The 19,958-nt window shown below is 40.2% G+C and overlaps 1 protein-coding gene across 2 annotated transcripts in view; it reads right to left on the reverse strand.

The window, feature by feature from the left end:
• The window catches only part of topbp1 (DNA topoisomerase II binding protein 1), a 25,310-nt gene extending 5,352 nt beyond the window's left edge, over window positions 1-19,958 (reverse strand). Inside the window, exons 1-22 of one of the 2 annotated variants that reach the window (XM_053227901.1) lie at window positions 19,662-19,958; window positions 17,238-17,347; window positions 16,626-16,760; window positions 16,188-16,331; window positions 15,003-15,184; window positions 14,716-14,909; window positions 14,417-14,596; window positions 14,010-14,173; window positions 13,324-13,487; window positions 12,451-12,701; window positions 8,783-9,087; window positions 6,729-6,901; window positions 5,814-6,025; window positions 4,886-5,202; window positions 3,307-3,504; window positions 2,970-3,085; window positions 2,603-2,726; window positions 2,266-2,430; window positions 2,040-2,133; window positions 1,674-1,869; window positions 513-736; window positions 69-211 (exon numbers count right to left, since the gene is read on the reverse strand). In XM_053227901.1, the coding sequence (XP_053083876.1) occupies window positions 69-211; window positions 513-736; window positions 1,674-1,869; window positions 2,040-2,133; window positions 2,266-2,430; window positions 2,603-2,726; window positions 2,970-3,085; window positions 3,307-3,504; window positions 4,886-5,202; window positions 5,814-6,025; window positions 6,729-6,901; window positions 8,783-9,087; window positions 12,451-12,701; window positions 13,324-13,487; window positions 14,010-14,173; window positions 14,417-14,596; window positions 14,716-14,909; window positions 15,003-15,184; window positions 16,188-16,331; window positions 16,626-16,760; window positions 17,238-17,324 (3,768 nt within the window). In that variant the 5' untranslated portion in view covers window positions 17,325-17,347; window positions 19,662-19,958. Of the gene's footprint in view, window positions 1-68; window positions 212-512; window positions 737-1,673; window positions 1,870-2,039; window positions 2,134-2,265; window positions 2,431-2,602; window positions 2,727-2,969; window positions 3,086-3,306; window positions 3,505-4,885; window positions 5,203-5,813; window positions 6,026-6,728; window positions 6,902-8,782; window positions 9,088-12,450; window positions 12,702-13,323; window positions 13,488-14,009; window positions 14,177-14,416; window positions 14,597-14,715; window positions 14,910-15,002; window positions 15,185-16,187; window positions 16,332-16,625; window positions 16,761-17,237; window positions 17,348-19,661 lie in introns of both variants that reach the window. The other variant, XM_026937925.3, reaches the window with a different exon arrangement.

Genomic DNA, 19,958 nt, shown 5'->3' on the forward strand with positions numbered 1-19,958 from the left:
AGTAACCTTTAGGTGTCAAACCAGATTGAAACCATCTACATACATAAGGTGTGTCAATAACTGTGTACCTGTAGCTCAGCTAGCATTGAAGCTTTGGAGATGGGAGAATCAGTAGCAGGAGCTTCAGGCATTTTGGGAGCCTGAGGCTCAGTGTTAACCCTTGGTGGGGTCACCGTCCTTTTCATGTGCTCCTCTATTACATCACAGGCAGCTGAGGTGGACAGAGTGAACAATAATACAGCCATTTTTGTTGAATCGATACAGAACCCTAGCATATGCAAACTTATCACTGAAAGCCTAATACTGCAACTTGATGCAGTTGCTGAAATTTTACCTCCAAGAGACTGAACACCCATTAGTACATTAACAACATCAGCAACATAGTGTGAACAAGCTTTTCACAATTCACCATAATTTAGTCATTACTTCTCTTATCTGGCATTATGTTTGAGAATCTTTCCTGATGCCAAGGATCCACAGACAAAACCAAACACACTAGTTCTCTCCCTCACCCATCTCCACCAGTTCAGAGTCGGTCATGGTGTCTCGGGCGTTTTGATCAGTGTGTGGTGGAGGCAGGACGGCGAGAGGCTCTGAATGCTGAGAAGGGCTGCCTGGCCACTGCAGGTTATCAGCTAGCTTCGCCCTCTCCTCTCTCGCCGTGGGGTCGTCCCACACTATCTGCTCACTCTGAGACGCTTCCGTGTTCACATCTGCTGCAGCCTGACGGGACATGCTGAACACACACACACTAAAATAAACAATACAACTAATGAACCTTTACTGTCTTACACACAGCCACATTCACACAAATAATTTCTCAAATTTCAAATGATGATTAAAAACCCCACCATTTATAGAAATATTAGAAGAGAAATATATAGGCTACTCACTATTAAAGACCCATCACTAAGTTTACATTAACTTGAATCCTCACTTCCATAAAGAATAAACCAAAGTATCATACAGCAAATAAAACAAAAGTTTGCTTTCAATTACTGTATGAAAAAACAAAACTATAAGATTAGACAGCTAAGCCCATTTAAAAGTCTGATTTGTAGAGGAGATTTTATCTCTAGTAAAATAAGTTAATTTAAGTAGACTGACTGACTGACGACAGAATCTAGACAGTGACTCTCACTTCCCCTAATCTGAGAAGAAAATATGCTACAATACACAAACTTATTGACATAACATCCCAACTTTACCAGAACCTCCCTAATAGTTCCAGGATATTTTATCGAGTTTCTTATTTTCATCCATTTTTTTTAATGTAGGCTACAAATTTCTAAACCTTGACAGGAATGCTGCCAGTTTATGTACATTTATTAAGTAATTATAAAAAGATAACATCATTGTCCAAGACGGTATTCTGTCATCAAGGTCATTTTTAAAAATCTGGAGTAAATCAAAGTTACAAGGACTAGTAGTGACCATGATGAACTGATAAATTCTTTCTTGTCAATGTCCATTTTGTAAAGCATTCCTCTAAGTTGACTTGTTATGTCCATACTGTGCAAAACACCAATACAGTCCTGTAAGATTTCCACACCATTATAACCTTATACTGAGCTTTTAAGCAATGGAGAACACTGTCAGTAACTGCAGAATTACTTGTTCTCTCCATCAAAGTGCAGTGTTGTGTCTGCAGTGCTAGATGCATTTGTGGGTACCGTAAGGCCTCCAGTGTTCTGCTGCGTCTGCCCATTCGGCCCAGAATCTCTGGAGTGTGTGGGGAGTCTAGACCACCTGAACCCACTCGGGCCAATCTAGAGGAGGCTCGCCGGCCACTGGTCAGCTTCGTGGCAGACATAATCTCCTGTAGCTGCCTCTGCAAATTCTCTCTCATCTCTAGAGTCTCTGTCAGGTCTAAGAGAGTGATGTGATCATGAGGGAATATATAAAAAAAAAAAATGTAAAAAAAGATGCAGATTTTTATTTTTAAAAGAGATAAATGAATTCAAAGAAAAAGAAAGAAAAAAGTAGGAAATAAATTCAAAGCAATTTTCTTGTTTTATGATAAAGTGGTATATGAGCACCTTTCCTTTCACTGCTGGTCGGTTGCTGCTGCTCTCTCTCTCTAGGTTCTCTCTGAGGAGTAGAAATATCTGCTGTGATGTCCACAGCCCCCATCTTCAGAGGATAAAGAAACACTAAAGTTATAAAGCTTTCTTAGTTGCTAACCTTGCCAAAGATGACACACCGGGTCTGAAAAGATTTTTTAAAAATCTGAAAGAGAACATAAAGTGATGCAGCGTGTTGCACCTCTGTGTCATCATCTTCATTTCGCGCTCGGAGTTTAGAGCGGTGTTTGGACAGGGGAGGAGATTTCTGGGTGCTGTCTGTCACCTGGCTCAACGTCAGGCTCATTTTGGGGTTAAAGGTGAAAGGGTAGAGTGACTCAGGCACTTGTTTCTGCTCCTCTGCACACTGAAGGGACATATATACATACAGGAGGTGTAAGGGACTCGTGAAATCATTTTCAGGAGAAATCATATATGACATGTCTCTGGACAAAAAGTGCAATAGGAAATTTCGTAAATCACGAATAGAACACAGAGCATCACGGTGTGTGTGTGTATGTGTGTGTATGTATACACACCGCCTGCAACCAGTGCTGCGACACTATGTGCAGGCCTCTTTCCTTCACTGCCCTGTACTCTTTAGTGTTGTCTCCCACTTTGCCCTGGTAGATATAGTGGGTGACCGAATCATCACAAGACCACCTACAACACACACATTACAGGTTTGATAATCACAGATTAGAAAGCAAAAAAAAGAGAAAAATATTACCACTAACACAGTTCACCTGAGGTCATTTGTTAAATTTTATTTTACACATTTTAAATGGAATGTGAAAAGGCACCAATGCGATAAACATCATTATATTCATCTCTGCCTGCTGGAATTATTTATGACAGGCAAAATAGTAAATAATAAGGAACAATGTAGTGGGGAAAAACAGATACCTGAAGTCTGCTCCTAGGGACGCAGCCACTGCATTTAGCTCACTCTGTTTTTTACTGAGTTTCTTACTCACACAAACCACCACTCCGGCAAGTGGAGTTGGAGTCTTTTCCTCTACCTACAGAATAAACACAAGCATGTCTAGTTAGTTTAGTCTTACTGCCAGATATCTTCGGGCATGACAGAATTAGTGTTACAGAACCAAAGAACTAAAAAGGTTCAAGGTTTTTTGGGGGTTCTCCTAACAGAGCTGAGCCAAGAATCCTGATTGCAGATGCATTAACAAGTGCAAACTGAAATGTTGGCACATAGAGGACAGGACTGGAAAGTGATATATACCTGTTCATGTATTCTAGATTCTGGCTCTTTGCCCAGTTGAGGACTTGCAGTCAGGGCAGCAAGGCTCATGACATGACCGCGGTTGCTATTGGCCACAGCTGCCTTTAAATTCCTTTCGATCACCTCACTTAGGGGAGTCTCTGCCCCCTCACCCTGCTGAGGCTTATTACCAGGCGTTTTTAAATGATCAAACACATCCTGTAACACATACACACACAAGAAGGGAAAGCTCTTCAACTCGTACAAAAAAAAAAATAAAAAATCAAGTTACTTATCTACCTTATTCTCAGTGTTCTGATGGACTCTGTCTATTTTAAGGTTTTTGTCGAAGGTGTAAAGCTTCCGGTTAGCCATTTCTGTTTATTTCAGCCGTCTAGTTTGTATTCATCACAGCATCTATCGATAAGGTCACTTAACATCAGTTAACATTAATAGTTAAGGATTAGCAGAAAACTGGTATTTTGTGTGCAGCTAGGGGCTGCCTTAATTACTGGCACAAACAAAGTTTTCTTAGAGCAAGTGTGTTTTGACCATAAACTGCGTTACAGAGCTGAACGTGGATTTGAGATGCCATACAATTTCCATCCACCTCCTCAGAATGAAGCCTTTTAGTTTTGGTTATAAGCTTTGCATCTAAAGAAAACACCATAGTGACCATACATTTTCTCTTTTCACTTGGAAAGATGACCTGTGGAGGAGCATCTTATCCAGAGAAGTGCAATAATAACAGCAACAGCAATAATTCACTGCGTTAGTGGGTGCGTACCTTCGTTACTTTACCTTAAACTCCACCCGGAAACACATTAATTACATTTATATTGAAATATCTGTGATGTGCTCAGTAATTCTGATGCTAATTTGTTGGTTTGGTGCAGTCATTTTCATTATTCCTAAGTGATAGGCTGTATGCCACGCTGACGTCGCAGGGGACAATTCTGGTGCACTTATTTTTAACTCCCAAAAACAAAAGAGCAACAGCTGCTTTTCTCAACTGCCATTTTCCAGTGAGTTATATTAATGAGAAATCCAATACAGAAGAAGTGGAGTTTGGATTCAAAGTTCCAGAGTGTAATGCAGCTATATGATGCAGTTGTGCTGAGTTACAGCAGAGACTCAGCTCAGCTATTTAGTGATCTATGAGATGACAAGCACGATGGTGTAGACACCGGTATTAGCATAAATGTTTAAGTTTTGGATTTGTTTGAACATAGTTTTCATATGATGAGGTGAGACAGAATAAAGGACTAAAGCGCTGCTGCATCCGTCTCTTTAAGTAGATATGAAGCAAAGGCTAGTTGCCATTTCACCACTATCAGCAGGAAGTTGAACATTGTTGGTAATGTAGGAAACCATTAGCCAATGTGAAAACAGATTACCATTTTTAAGAAAGACGTTGAAACAAAGTTAACAATTTCATCATAAAATTAATTTTAAAGATCAAATGTTAATTATAAAGATTAATATGCAAGTAATTCAGGGTGGATTGTCAATTAACTTTAACAAAGTGATTGAGGACACATCAAAGTATACCCTAACAGAACTGTCCCATCAGAATTGTTGGTGGTTGTTAAATACTGACCTTAACGTTAAAGGAAGGTCCAAAAAGCCTGTCTCTACTGAGGAAGCGAGACGGCGTGTCAAGCTGTAGCTCTTTCTGCAAGCTCCCTCTGCTTTCCTCTTGAGCTGGGGTTGTGACATCCACCTCTCCCTCCTCACCATTTTTCATTTTGCGCAGGACGGATTGGACAGTGCGGCTCTGCAGACGGCCCACGTCCAACGGTGTTACAGAGGCGCTGCTCTGTGGACCTAGCAGAGGAATCTCTGGAGAGAGACGCACAGGCACGGGAGGGCCTGCAGCTTTCTGAGACGCTCCAATGAAACTGTCCTCGCTGCGCTCTGGAAAAGAACAGGGACAAGTACAGGTATGATGTTAAGGGGACAGACCGAGCAAATTCTAGAATTTATATATTTCTATATCTGTATATAGGATATAATGTAATCAAGAATAGATTTAATCAAGAAGAAAAGGACTACTAATAATAATTGATGCATCTGTTTTCTGCAATCATTAGACAAAACTGGAATACATCTGAATGTTTTGTTTTATCCTATTTAAATTTTTGTGACAGCATAGTTTATTCACATGGCATCACATATATGCTCCTATGCCACAGAACTAAATGTTTAATTCTTTTAACTACCATCTTAAAAACCGAATCAAGTCCCACAAGAACCGTTTTTTTATTAATGTAGAATGATGTTTGTATGTTTGAGAAATGTATATTCAAAACTCGAGCAGGTATTCAGAGCTAACTCAGACTTCTGGGCCCTTACATAGTGGTTTATGATTAATAACCATGGGTACTTGAGAAAGATTCACTTAACATGATTAATACAACTGCTCTGCATAACTTCATGTTATCATTTAGTCATTACACAGCTGCTATTGCCTGATCTAGCCAGTTTCATCTTGTTTTAAAACCCAGATCTGAGTTTTGCCTTCTGACCAGGAGATGGCGGCAGATCCACGAGATAGCGCTTCTCCTCAGCACGTTTGCCCGTTCTGCCAGACTCTAGGATCCAGTGTATCGTCACAGCAGGCAGCCCCCACTTCTGTGCTGCCTGGTACTTAGTGCCGTCAGGAGTCTGCAGGACAAGGTGAGTGCTAGCCAGCATGCCTTTCCTCGGATTAGCAGTGCGCACAAAATAGTCCTGGACACTGCAGAGAGACAGAGGGAGTACAAGAAGACAACTTGTAGAGCAGGACAAACAATATGAAGAACAAAAAACAATGTGGCTTGATGGGAAATGGGGTTACTGCTGATCCTCCTATACAACAGCAATTGTCCAGTCATTACATTTACTAATTAATTTATTAATTAACTATTTAATTAATAAGACAAAAAAATAAATAAAATAAAATAAAATAAAAAGGGACCTGAAGATTTTCCCAAGGCAGAAAACTTACCGACTTTTACAAAATGCTGATACTGGAGACTCCTTCCATGAATGTTAAAAATCTCCTTTAAAAAGCTTCATCATATCAACTATATGTTTTTTTAATAACATGTTTTTTACTGTTTAAAATATTTTTATTTCTAGGCTTAGATGGTTGTGGCAAGTCCAACATACAACTTGCTATGAATGAGCTGCTACTATAGGAATGATAACAAAATAGCACAGTAATATAAGCCTGTAATTACACTACTGTCAAAGCTGCTGTTACAGAGAATAAATCAACACAATCTGACCAGAATTCAACAGTGCTGTGTACAAATGAAAATAATTTACACATTCTATTTATTATATTTCAATGGCTATGGAGGTTCAGTCTCTAAGGGCTTCAGTAGATGTGTGTCTTGTCTGTAAGTCTGTGTTTGCAGGTGTCATAGCTTCAAATATGCTAATGTGTGTCTCCTCACCTTGATCCCAGATGTCTGGCAAGCTGAATGAGTGACTCTCTCTCTGCTCCGGTAAACTGGCTAACTGACAGCACACAGTCTCTGAGAGGAGAGCAACCCTCCTTCACCACAACTGGGGTGAACAATGGATGAGAGGACACTGGCAGAGTACACTGCTGCTCCACACACATTGCCTGAAAATGTAGAAAATCGAAACATCTAGCAAACACATGATTAACATGAAACCAGCGTAAACCAAATGTTCAGTGTCCTCCAAAATTATTGGAATGGCAAGGCCAATTCTTTTGTTTTTGCTATACACTGAAGACATTTGGGTTTGAGATCAAAAGATGAATAGGAGATGATAGATCAATTTTTTTTTTTCATTTCCTGATACTTACATCTAGATGTGTTAAACAAATTAGAACATGGCAAATTTGGTAGCAGACCAAAAATATTTGGGTGAGCAAAAGTATTGGAACTGAGTCCTGAAGTAAATAACACTTAATGTTTGGTTGCATATCCCTTGCTTGCAGTAACTGCATCAAGCCGAGGACCCACTGACATCGCCAACCTGTTGCATCTTTTGTGATGCTTTTCCAGGCTTATACCGCAGCTTCTTTCAGTTGTTATTCGTTTTGGGGGGTTTCCTCCCTTCAGTCTTCTCTTCAGGAGGTGAAATGCATGCTCAGTATGGCTAAGGTCTGGTGATTGACTTGGCCAGTCTAAAACCTTCCACTTTTTTTTTGCCCCTGATGAAGTCCTTTGTTGTGTTGGCAGTGTGGTTTGGGTCATTGTCTTGCTGCATGATGAAGTTCCTCCCAATTAAATTGGACGCATTTCTCTTTAAATTGGCAGACAATGTTTCTGTAGACGTCTGAATTCATTCTGCTGTAACCATCATGAGTTCTATCATCAATAAAGATTAGTTAGTCTGTATCAGAAGCAGCCATGCAAGCCCAAGCCATGACACTACCTCCACCGTGCTTGACCAGTAAAGCTTGTATGTTTTGGATCATGAGCCGATCCTTTCTTTCTCCACACCTTGGGCTTTCTATCACTTTGGTAGAGGTTAATCTTGGTTCCAGAACATTTGCGGCTCATCTCTATATTTCTTTGTGAATTCCAATCTGGCCTTCTGATTCTTACTGCTGAGGAGTGGTTTGCATCTTGTGGTAGGTCCTCTATATTTCTGATCTCGAAGTCTTCTTCAAACAGTGGATGGTGATACCTTCACCCCTGCCCTCTGGAGATTGTTGGTGATGCCACTCTCTGTTGTTTTTGGGTTTTTCTTCACAGCTTTCACAATGTTTGTGTCATCAAATGCTGTAATTTTCCTTGGCCGACCTGTTCCATGTCTGGTTGTTAGTACACCAGTGGTTTCATTCTTTTTTTAAGGCATTCCAAATTGTTGTATTGGCTATGCCAAATGCTTTTTTTTTTTCAGCTTCAAAATGGTTTGCTTTTCTCCCATAGACAACTCTCCGGTCTTCATGATGGTTTATCCTTTTTAACTGCAAATGCAGTGTTCAAAGGCGAAAACCAGGGTTCAAACCACGAGTAGACATTCAGAGCTATTGTTAATTGCGAATACTTTAAACAATCATTCTAACAAGGCACACCTGGGAAATGAGAAACACCCGTCAAACAGTGTGATCACTTGAAAAATGGGTGGGTTCAAACAAAAGGTGCCATGTTCTAAGTTGTTTAACACATCCATATGTAAATATCAGGAAATGAAAGCTGAAATTCTGATCTATTGTCTCATTTTCATCTTTTGATCTCAACCCCAGATGGCTTCAGTGTATAGCAAAAAAAAACAGAATCGGCCTTGCCATTCAAATACTTTTGGCATGGACTGTATATGCAGTTAATACATCAATATGAATAACAAATTCTGGAAAGAAGCATTTCTTATAAATACAGAAATGTTAGGGCCTTTTTTAATCTTATGTACTACTATAACATGGTAGCAACCTGGTTTGAGGTCAATAATTATCATGCATGTTAAATGCTAGTATATTGTACAACCTATTATAATCACATGTCTATTTCCAAACAGTTTGCCATCTCACCAGCCAGGTGTCTGTGACCACTTCATCCACTGTGGCCTCCACCTCACAGCCCAGCAGAGGAACTATGGCATAATCGGCCACACCTCTGAAACGGCCAACCAAAACCTTTCCACTGTTCTCCACAACCAACATCGAGAGCTGTGCCTCTGCTTCTGCACCGAAGCCCACCAGGAGGAAGCGTTTCCCAGTAAACAAACCTCCCTCTGTGGATTCAGCTACAGTGGAGTCATGCCCTGGTGCAGCTGGGTCTAGTAGTTCAGACCTGCAAGTCTTGTTTTTGTTATCTGGAGGTGGGGGTAACTCCACTATGGAAAGACAGATGGGGGAGAAAACAGACACACTCAATGAGTCGTAAAAAAAAACCATAAAAATTTAGGGTCACCTAAAGTCCCCATAAAATCAAAATTGGTGTTATAAAGCTTTTTGCACTATATATACATATATATACATATATATATATACATATATATATATATATATATATATATATATATAAAATGACAAATAATGTAGATAATAATGTAGAATATATTTGTTGTAATTTACATTTTACTTTTACAGTTTTATCATTTGCAAGAAAGCTTAATGACTCATCTGGTACTCATCCAATTTATGTCCTATCAAGTACCTCCTAGATCACCCCTGTAAACAAACTGCTGGTATCGCTCTATAGTAGCAGCCTATTAGCATAAAACATTGTTCATTCATGTAGCTGTGGTCATGCAGCTTCCGGAAAGTTAATTCTCCATCCAAACCATCTCTTGGGTGTTGAAATGATGGTTGGATTTTGTGTGTGTTTGTGTGTGTGTGTGCTTGTCCCCCCCACTGCAAAATCGTGAGCTCCACTCAAACATGTATGACCATACTCTAAAAACACCACAGGCTACACTGACACTGATGGTCTACGCTAAGCCTATTCAGTTGGTGGCCTGTGGGCCAAATCCAGCCATCCGTTCAAGTCCGACCGGTCCTCCAATTAGTTTTATTTACAAGGAAATAAATTACTAAAACTAAAAGAAAATTTGCACGAATAACTGACATTTTTGCCACAATAAAGCCATTCTAGCACATCCTTCTAGCACAGTGCTGCACAGCTATCAGTAAAGGCCAATCACTAACATGCATTACTGATGACGAAAGCACCATTTGCATCGCAGTCTTACAGAATACTAGCACTAGCAGAGTAGTCACACACCTAGAACTTTAGTTCACTAACCTACTGGTAATTTAGTTCATTGAATTTGAATAACAAATGACACTAAGTCACTATCAACCCTTAAGAAAAAAAAGTTGATGCTGAAAATTGCAGTGATGCTGAAGATGCACCCAGACTGAGAAATACACTCACTGAGCACTTTATTAGGAACACTATACTAATACTGCGTAGGGCCTCCCTTTGCTCTCAAAACAGCCTCAATTTTTCATGGCACGGATTCCACAAGATGTTGGAAACATTCCTTTGAGATTCTGGTCTATATTGACATGATTGCATCACACAATTCCTGCAGATTTTTCAGGAGCACTCTCATGCGGCAAATCTCCTGTTCTACTACATCCCAAAGGATTCAGATCCGATGACTGGAAAGGCTACTGAAGAACACTGAACTCATTGTCCTGTTCATGAAACCAGTTTGAGATGACTTTTGCTTTGTGACTTTGTGCATTATCATGCTGGAAGTAACCGGTAGAAGATGGGTAAATTGTGGCCATGAAAGGATGTACATGATTAACAACAATACTCAAATGGGCTATGGTATTTATTGGTATTATTTTATATTACGCAATGATTTATTGGTATTAACGGGCCCAAAGTATACTAAGAATACATTCCCCACACCATTACACCACCTCCACCAGCCTTGACTGTTGACACAAGGCAGGTCGGGTCCATGGATTCATGCAGTTGGCGCCAAATTCTGACCTATTATCTGTGTGCCTCAGCAGAAATCGAGATTCATCAGACCAGGCTACGTTTTTCCAGTCTTAAACTGTCCAGTTTTGGTGAGCCTGTGCCCACTGCAGCCTCAGCTTTCTGTTCTTGGCTGACAAAAGTGGTGTTATGTTGTTGTAACCAGTCCGCCTCAAGGTTCAACATGTTGTGCATTCTGTTCACCACAACTGTATAGAGTTACTGTAGCCTTTCTGCCAGCTCAAACCAGTCTGGTGAACCAGTCATTCTCCGTTGACCTCTCTCATCAACAAGGCATTTCCGTTTGCAGAACCGCCACTCACTGGATGTTGTTTTCTTTATTGCAGCATTCTGAGCAAACTCTAGGGACTGTTGTGCACGAAAATCACAGGAGATCAGCAGTTACAGAAATACTCAAACCAGCCCATCTGGAACCAACAATCATGCCACAGTCAAAATCACTGAGATCACATTTTTTCCCCATTCTGATAGGTGCCATCACTGCTGCCAGAAAGAGTGAAAGGTCCGAGTGCGCGACTGTCAGCAATTGCACCACGGATGAAAATGCCCCACTGCCACTTCCAGCAGAGTTGCGCACTCAACATTGTGGCGAGTTGAAAAATACTATGGACTCAGTTATGGCTATTATTAACTTTATCAAATCAACATTCAATCTTCAACACCAGTTGTTTCATAAACTACTTGCATATATGTGATGAAATTTTGGACTGACTGTACTGATGTGGAGGAATTCCCAAACATGAAAAGACTGGCCATTTTTGTGCTCGGATCAACATATACCTGCAAATCCAGCTTCTCTGACATGAACACCATAAAAACGAAATGCTCATGCCTCCCTGACAAAAAAAAAGCATCTGCATCACTGTTTCCCTGAAGCCCTCACTTCATATGAACTGGCCCCTGCCCCTTCTCTGCCTCTGCCCCTGCCCCTTCTCTGCCCCTGCCCCTTCTCTGCCCCTGCCCCTTCTCTGTCAAAGAAATGCCATCTCTCTCATTAGTAGCCTGTAGTATGTGTGCTTGTGGTTTGTGAGAGTTAAAGTGAACTGGGGAATACTGAATGAATGTGATGCAGGTTAAATGTCCCTGCCTGTTTGTAGAATATGTGAAATAGTTAATTAAAGATGGAGAAGTAGACATAATACAAGAAAGATGATTATAAATTTTAATAAGAAATGTAGCCAGGTGAGAAATGTCAAAATTGACCAAATATGCCAGTAGAAAGGTTCACATGATGTGCTGTATACACAGAATACATTTGTTTCAAATTGATGTTTTCACTTTTAGAGGAGCCTTGTGTTAAATGGTCTTTGCTGAATGACTGGAGGAGGAAAATTACTGCTACAGGCCAGTAACATAAGACCCATGACCTGGTACCAATCCAATGTATGGTGGTTGGAAATCTCTGCTCTAGGATACCAAACATGACAAAGACAAAATCCTGTTTGTCATTGGGCTAATAGACAGTGTGGAATCCTATACAGCTGTAAACAAGCTTCTTGAAACTCTTGGCTTCGTTATTTTAGCTGCTTTGCTAAACCACTTGTGTGTCTGTCTAGATTCGGTGGGAGATATGGTGTATCTCGAACTCTACTACTGTTTATGGAAATCAGTCAACCCCTTCAACATGTTCTCTCCCTGACTTCCTATGTTTTAGGTTCTATGACTTGCATGTTTTATAGATGAACATGTATACAGTGCAACTTCTCAACATCAGATTAGGACATAGAACCTAACTCACCTACTGTCTGGTTATTGTCCACGTATTGCGAGAGTAACTCTTCCTCAGCTCTGGCATGTCGGTTAGGGCTGGGGGCTGGGGGTGTAGCAAAAGATGGCCTGGAGGGGCGTGAGGCAGCAGGGCGGGGGGCAGGAATGTCCACTTGGGCTGAAGCAGGAGGGAGGAATGAGGGGTGGAAGTAGCTCTCCACTGGAAGCAGAGAGCCACGAGAGAAACTGTCCAGCAACCACTGCACTGTGATGATGTGTGGCCTGATAGAACATGTACACACATAAGCAAGTTTTGAAACAAGTTTAAATATGGGAATTTAAATCCAACCAGCTGCACTCACTGTCCAGTTTAATATGAACATCTGTACACCTGCTGATTTATTCAATTATCCAATCAGCCAATCATGTGGCAGCAGCACAATGCATAAAATCATGCAGATACAGGTCAAGCACTTCAGTTAGTGTTCAAATCAAACATAAGAATAAAGAAAAAAATTTGATCTCAGTGACTTTGATCGTGGCATGGTTGTTGGTGCCAAATGGGCTGGTTTGAGTATTTCAGTTCTTTTTGAGTAAACTCCTGGGAATTTCACAAACATCAGTCTCTAGAGTTTACACAGAATCCACATTCTGTTTGATGTGAACATTAACTGAAGCGCTTGACCTGTATCTCCATGAGTTTATGCGGTGAGCATAGGTTAAAATGTAATATATAAAAGGTTTCTTTACTACTATTTGAAGTCTGTAATTCTAGCTCTAAATGCACAAGCCTCCCAAATGAAAAGCTTTACGAATATTAGAGCAATAATTCATTCTTGCCTTATTAATCATCTCCAAAAATGCCACATCTTTAATCATTCCTCTAATCTACATTTAGACAGACCTATGAGAGACTTTAGCGAGAAAGCTTTTGACATCCTGGTCTGGTTCTCCCATCACGATGTGTGTAAGTTCTTCACCAAGCTGGTTGAAGTGCAGGCCTCCTGCAGAGTTCACCAACCGACGCAGCTTCTCCAACCTCTTCCCCACCATTCCACACAGGTACAGCTGTAGAATATACAAAGTCTCACATTACAGTCTAAGCTTGGGTAATGTGCAAGACATCATGCATACCAGATCATTTGGACATATTGGTGGTGAATTTGCAATAAAGTTTTTGCAATGCTAAGATTAAGTAAGTCTCCCAATGAAATGTTTTTTTGCCCTATTATATGTTCACAATAAAGTTACAAATATTAACTTGCACAGCTCTGAGTGTAATTGAAGTAGATAGTTTAACTCCTGTATCACATTACTTTTGGTAACTGCAACAACCTGGCAGTCTCTTGAGAAAGATGGAAAAGGAAAGCTTAGCTTTATAGCATTAACGGCCCACGATTGGCTGTTGTCACTCTTACTGGTAATACCATCCTTCCTACTTAGACAGCAAGGCCACTTTTCATTCAGAAGCTTCATTAAATGATAAATTAATTTCCATGAACTGAGATATAATTTTGTTTACTAAATAAATAAAATACAAATATTTTAGGCGAGTTATCTAGGACTCACCTTACAGCCTTACAGACTCACCTTACAGCCATCTAATAAGTCGTCTGCTGGACAGATGGTAGCATCAAATGTGTCAATTGGATCAGCAGCCTCTATGCGGCTCATTGTTGCAGTTGTCATGGCTGTATCGTTGACATTCATGCTGACATTTGAGATATGGCTCAGTCCAAGCAAAGATGGTCCATCTGCTGCAAAACATAAACACTTTGTCAAACAGAAACAACATAAGAAGCAAGCCCATTTAAACTACAGCCTTGCCACTAAAGCAGACAAAATATTATGCATGTCTACTATACGCTAGAAATGAGAAGTCCATATAAATATTGTACACTTTACTCACAGGTACAACAGCAGCAGTCAAAAAGCACAGAGAAATTGAAACCACAAAGAACAAAAAGCAAAGAAAACACTTTTTCTGCAAACTTTACTCTTATTTGAGCCAGTGGGAGTGGAGGTGTTGGGTCTGCCAGACTTCTCCTTCCTCTTGTCCTCTTGCTCTACGGCATAACGACTTTCATCCTGACAGAAGCCCTTCTCAATACTGTCAAAGAGCCAGTGAATGGAGACGCAGTACACGTTCCACTTCTTCGCAAACTCATACTTTTGACCTGAAATCAAAGACCCATACACATTTCTTCCTGAACATGGGAAAAAAGAGAAAAGAAAACCACCTGTTCACGGTGACTGTAACAGAACACAAGCTCAAGAGTAAAATCCAAAAGGCCACCTGAGGGTTCGCTGACAATGAGATGAGTGCATTCATTCATCTTGAGCTGGCCTGTGTAGCTCCCACCATGCAGTTCACACAGCCTCTGCACCTCCTTACGTTCCACCGTGGACAGACCAGTCACACACACAGTGCAGCCTTTGAGAACAGGACACTGGTAATCCTCCAAACGCAGGTCTGAGTACCGGAACAAGCTAAAAGAGATGGTAGGATATACCATTTTTTAACTTCTGTATCTATTCACTTGTTATGTATTGAGAAACGTATAAAGACAAATACAGTCCTACCAGTCTTGAGATTTCTCCCAGCATGCTCTGACCCAGGTTGGCAGAAGGACGGGCTTCCCCAGGCTGGCTGCCACCAGGTACTTTTTACTGCCCACCTCACCTGCCACCAGGTGAGTGACAGACACGTTGAGGTCTCGGTAGACCCGCCCACCCATCAACTGGACCAAGTCCATCACTTCTGTCTAAAAGACACAAACTGATTTGTTTAGGAGTTCTCAAATTTTTTTTATAGCCAGGAACCCCTTTACCTGTAACGCCAAATTCCAAGGATTACGAACATAATCCAACTATACAACTATTAAACTCATTAATTAAATTTGTAAAACAATAATTTGGCTTTTTTAATGGAACCATTGAGCTTTTAACTCCTGAAAGTTACACCGACAGAGCATATCAGGTCCAACTGCCATTATGAGTTATTAAGGTTTGTTTTCAACTCATTCATTTCAAGTGACCAGTCAGTTAGACCAAAAACTATAAGAACTTAATAATACATATTACAACTTTGATAATGATATGGTGTGACAAAATTTAAAAATCATGAACCGATTGATTATGCTTTACAGCCCTCACTTTGAGAACCACTCGTTTAGATCCTGGGTCCATAAAACAAGTTAGTTCTTTTTATCACTTACAATATAACAGCTATAACCAGTCTTTCCCTCACCAGCCTCTATTTTTTTCTCTCTTAAAGTTAACAAGGAAAAAAAAAATGCAAATTGTTACTGAAAACTTGAAAGTCTTCTACTCAGAAGATTTTTCTCTGTTGGGAAACAAACTTACAGATTTACCTTTGACGATTAAAAAACCAATTCCTTCCCAAAAAATGCTAAATAAACATCTTGCAGAAAACGTTACCATATCAACAATTACACACAAATTTTCAGTCTGTTCATGTGAATACAATCTGCAATACAAATTCCTGTGTCAGTTGTTACCATAGAAAGAATAATGTCTGATTTCATTAGTATACATGTTCCAGTCGGAGCTACTGTCTGATTAATCAATTACCTTTTAATAACCTTCTGACATAATTGAGCATTCACCAGCACTGTCAAATAAATCACAATAATCCAACCCAGATGCAGGCTCTTTTTTTTTTTTCTTTTACAGGTTAACAGGGTTCTAAAATATCCTTGGCTAACAATAAATGAGAGAGTTTTATGGAGAATGTCCATTGTTTACCCGTGCTTCTTTGTCCAGACTGGTGCAGGACACTGTAACATCAGCCATGGCCATGTTGTAAACTGGCTGCTCCGCCTTCGGTACACATCTCTGCTGCTGCAGGCAGAACAGCACTACCAGAGGACTCACTATCCTGCACCCCACCTATGACGTACACATATCAACAGAGGACCACACCAAGAAAAAAGGAAAAATGCTAATTTGTTTCAGCAGAATTACCACATAACATTATAACACTGTCGTCACACTACAGTCATGTATGCTGGTTATTATGTGACTTCATAAAATGTTATGACAAACACTAAGGCATGAATTACTGGGTTAAAGGGACTGAACTGTTATATCATAAATAATAAACCTGGTATACATCTTGTACTGAATTTGCAAAGTACAGAGAACTTGTTTGACTGCAAAGAAATGTGTGATGTGGAAACATACCTTCCTGCAGTGCTCAAATGCATTGCTAGTGAAATCGCTGAACACGTACAAGGACTTGTCGTTGTGCTCCAGCTCCAGCACAGCTTCTTCATCAACAGTCTGCACATATTTCTCAGACTGCAGCTCCACTATCGCCTTAATATGGAGACGAGTGATGAAGCACAACAAAAAAACTGGTTTATTTTTTCAGTATTAATTCAAAACAACATTCAGTTCCGTGAAAAGAGCTCTTTGAAAATGGAGCAGGAGAATAACAAAACTACACGACGTTCTCAGCTCCAAGATCAATACAAATCCTGTTACACAGACAAAACTTCATATATAAGAAATACTAACAGGAAGGGACAAAAACTGTGACATGCATTGCCCTGTGCATCATCACTCAACACACAAAACCATGCACCTGTAACTATTATTTTTTTAGGTCAGCCCTGTAATGTTGCAATGTTTCATATAGACATCACTCTCTAAAAACAGATATTTCTGCTTCAGAAACCTCGTCTTCTACCTGGATGGCTCTTCTGCCAGTTCTGATTTTTAAGGTATCTTTAAGGATTAAAAAAAAGAGGTCATCTAATGCCTATTTCCTGGTAGAATAAAAATTTACTGTACCTCATAAGCTCTGAGGGCAAGCTCACTTTTATGTCCATTATGTTCAACAAATTTCACCATGTACGCATCCTGGCTCGCTTTGGACATTCTGGCTTCAGTCCTCAATGAGACTAGACAAGAGAACACTGAATTAACATAGGCAAAAAAGATTATTCTTAATGATGGGAAGCAAAGGTCTCTCGCTCAAAGCTTGCTTTAAGTGATAAAGGATTTTATGTGCATATATGTTGTTATGATCACCTTGCTCCATCAAAACAGATTTGCAAGCATTTAATTACAGATTTTTCAGTCGGTTTTATACTTATTATTACTAACTGTGTACCAGATGTTGCTATGTACAGTTTGTCAGCACCCCAAAGCTATTCAAACTGTAGGGAGGAAGGCACTGCAGGTGGGGCACAGGTGAGGGGTAAGATGGTGAGATAATACCAAAAAATAAATATTTAAATTACTGGATCAGACCTGGCAACCTTTACACCTTTTGCACAGGATCGCTGAAATTTAACATCGCTGGAACACAAAAATACTCTACAAGAGCAGAGTTCTTTTTTCCCCTAATAAAAAGCACATATGAATCTGGACTGACTCACACGTCAGCAGGTGTTTTAAAATCTCCGCTAGAAAGATGCACAGACGCAGCAGCCTCGCTTTCTGTCAAAGTAAACTGAGAATGTTTTGAGTTCTTTAATGTGAAATAAAGGCAACCAGCAAAACATTCCTGAAAATCATCAAATACTAGAGTTTTGATTTTCGGCTGAAAGAGTAAAGCCTAGAATCTTTGAATAAAAAAAAAAAGTATTAAATGGACCTACAGCAAAGTGTCAGATCTAACACTTCACAAATAAATTTAATAGTAAAGATAACCAGAGAGTAATTTAGTTTGCTTTACTTTCTTGAAAAGTCTGTTTCTGTTTAGGGGTGGAGGACTGTGAGGCGAACACAAGATCTCAAAAACCTAGGAAGTTGACCTGAGGGGGGGGAAAAAACGACAGAATACGTTTTCTCTACCACATCCATCAATAAAAAGGGACCACCATCAGACTAGATTTATTTGGGTGGTTGATCCTTGTTAGTGGATGGATCTTACAAGACGTTCACCTTAAATGACTACTACAGTGGCTTTGGCTAAGGACGCGTTCCTCCAAATTTCAGTTGACCAATATGTGATCGTCTTCTCCTAAGACACGCCTTGTACGAAACCCTCTCTGGAAAAACCATGCCAAAATTCATAATCAGCCGGAAAATCATTTATCGTAAAAATCTGAAATCCAAAAAAAGAGAAACGACAATAAAAGAAGTAAGTATGTCTATGAGAATTTAGCAGTCGATACTGTTGCTGGGCTTTTTAAACATCCCAGACCACCAGCCAAAAATCTACAACTAATATCAATGCCGTGATCCAAAACAGACATTGTAGAGAGGTTTGAAAATGATTACCATGATGTGCAAGGGAAAAGATTACCTCGGTCTGCTTAGTATTTTAACTTGCTTGGTTAAAATGCTGAAACAGTCAATGCTGAAACAAATCCAATCAAACTGGATTTGACACAGATCCTAATTCTGATCCAGTAATTTATTTATTTATTTGAACTTAAATGAATATGCAGCGGCACTGTTGAGCAGGTCGCTTGGGTTACTGTGCGCTCTCGCTGTGTTCACATGGCTTTCCTCCAGGCTCTCCAGTTTCCTCCCACATCCCAGAAACATGCCGGGTGGATTAGCTACTCCAAATTACTCCTAGGCTTTAAAGTGTGTGTGTTTGCTTGGTGCCTTGTGATGGACCAGTATCCTATCCAGGGTGTGTTCCTGCCTCACACTCAGTATTTCTGTGACATGCTCCAGATCCACCGTGACCCTGACCAGGGAAAAGAGCTCACTAAAGATGGATGGATGGATGGATGAATGTGGTGCTGATTGACACAACACACACTGCAAACAAACAAACACAAGGCACAAACTTCTAGCACTCTACCTACAGGACAGTGATGTGACAGGGTAGAGCTGGAGACTGTGCATTTGTGAAACTCTACAGTAAATATATGGCTACAAACACTACTTATATAGTTGGTGTACCTAATAAAATGCCAACTCGGATAACTAGCAGGTGTATTGGGATAAAGTTTTCCTCAGCAAAAATATTTCTGTGTCCAATGCAGCCAATATAAACATTCAGCAACTACTTAGACTTACTACACATGAATCCTGACTGGATCTAGTGCACTACATGCTGCTACATGACATTTGGGATTCAGCCACAGATTCGTGCTAGCTAACAAATCATTCACCTGCGTGTTCTACCTGGACAAACTGAAACTAGCCAACACTCTTCGCTTAGCCTCGCAGCTATGGGTTAACTAACCAAAAATGCGAGTAACTGAAATCCACGTCTCTGAGAAGAAGCATTAAACTGATCCAAAAGCTTACCGAGAAATCTTCACTGAGTGTCAGGAGAGAAGCGGAGCTCGAGCTCAGCGCGAGCGCCTGTTAGCCACACAGCTAACTAACTCTACTAACTGAGCCAGTGTCTACAGAGGAACATGATGGGCTTGGTCCCAATTTAAACGCCTTCACTTTACTGGCAAAAACAAGTAAAAAAGACCAAAAGCTTTTTTATTATTATTCAACTAGGAATACCAATGTCGCGTTCGCGCCATGAAACAAAACATCCTGCTCTTCTTCTATTAACAAAAGCTTTGTAAAAGAGATTTGTTGTTGCGTTAC

This window comes from Pangasianodon hypophthalmus, chromosome 22, assembly GCF_027358585.1.
Source record: "Pangasianodon hypophthalmus isolate fPanHyp1 chromosome 22, fPanHyp1.pri, whole genome shotgun sequence".
In the NCBI taxonomy this organism is placed as follows: Eukaryota; Metazoa; Chordata; class Actinopteri; order Siluriformes; family Pangasiidae; genus Pangasianodon; species Pangasianodon hypophthalmus.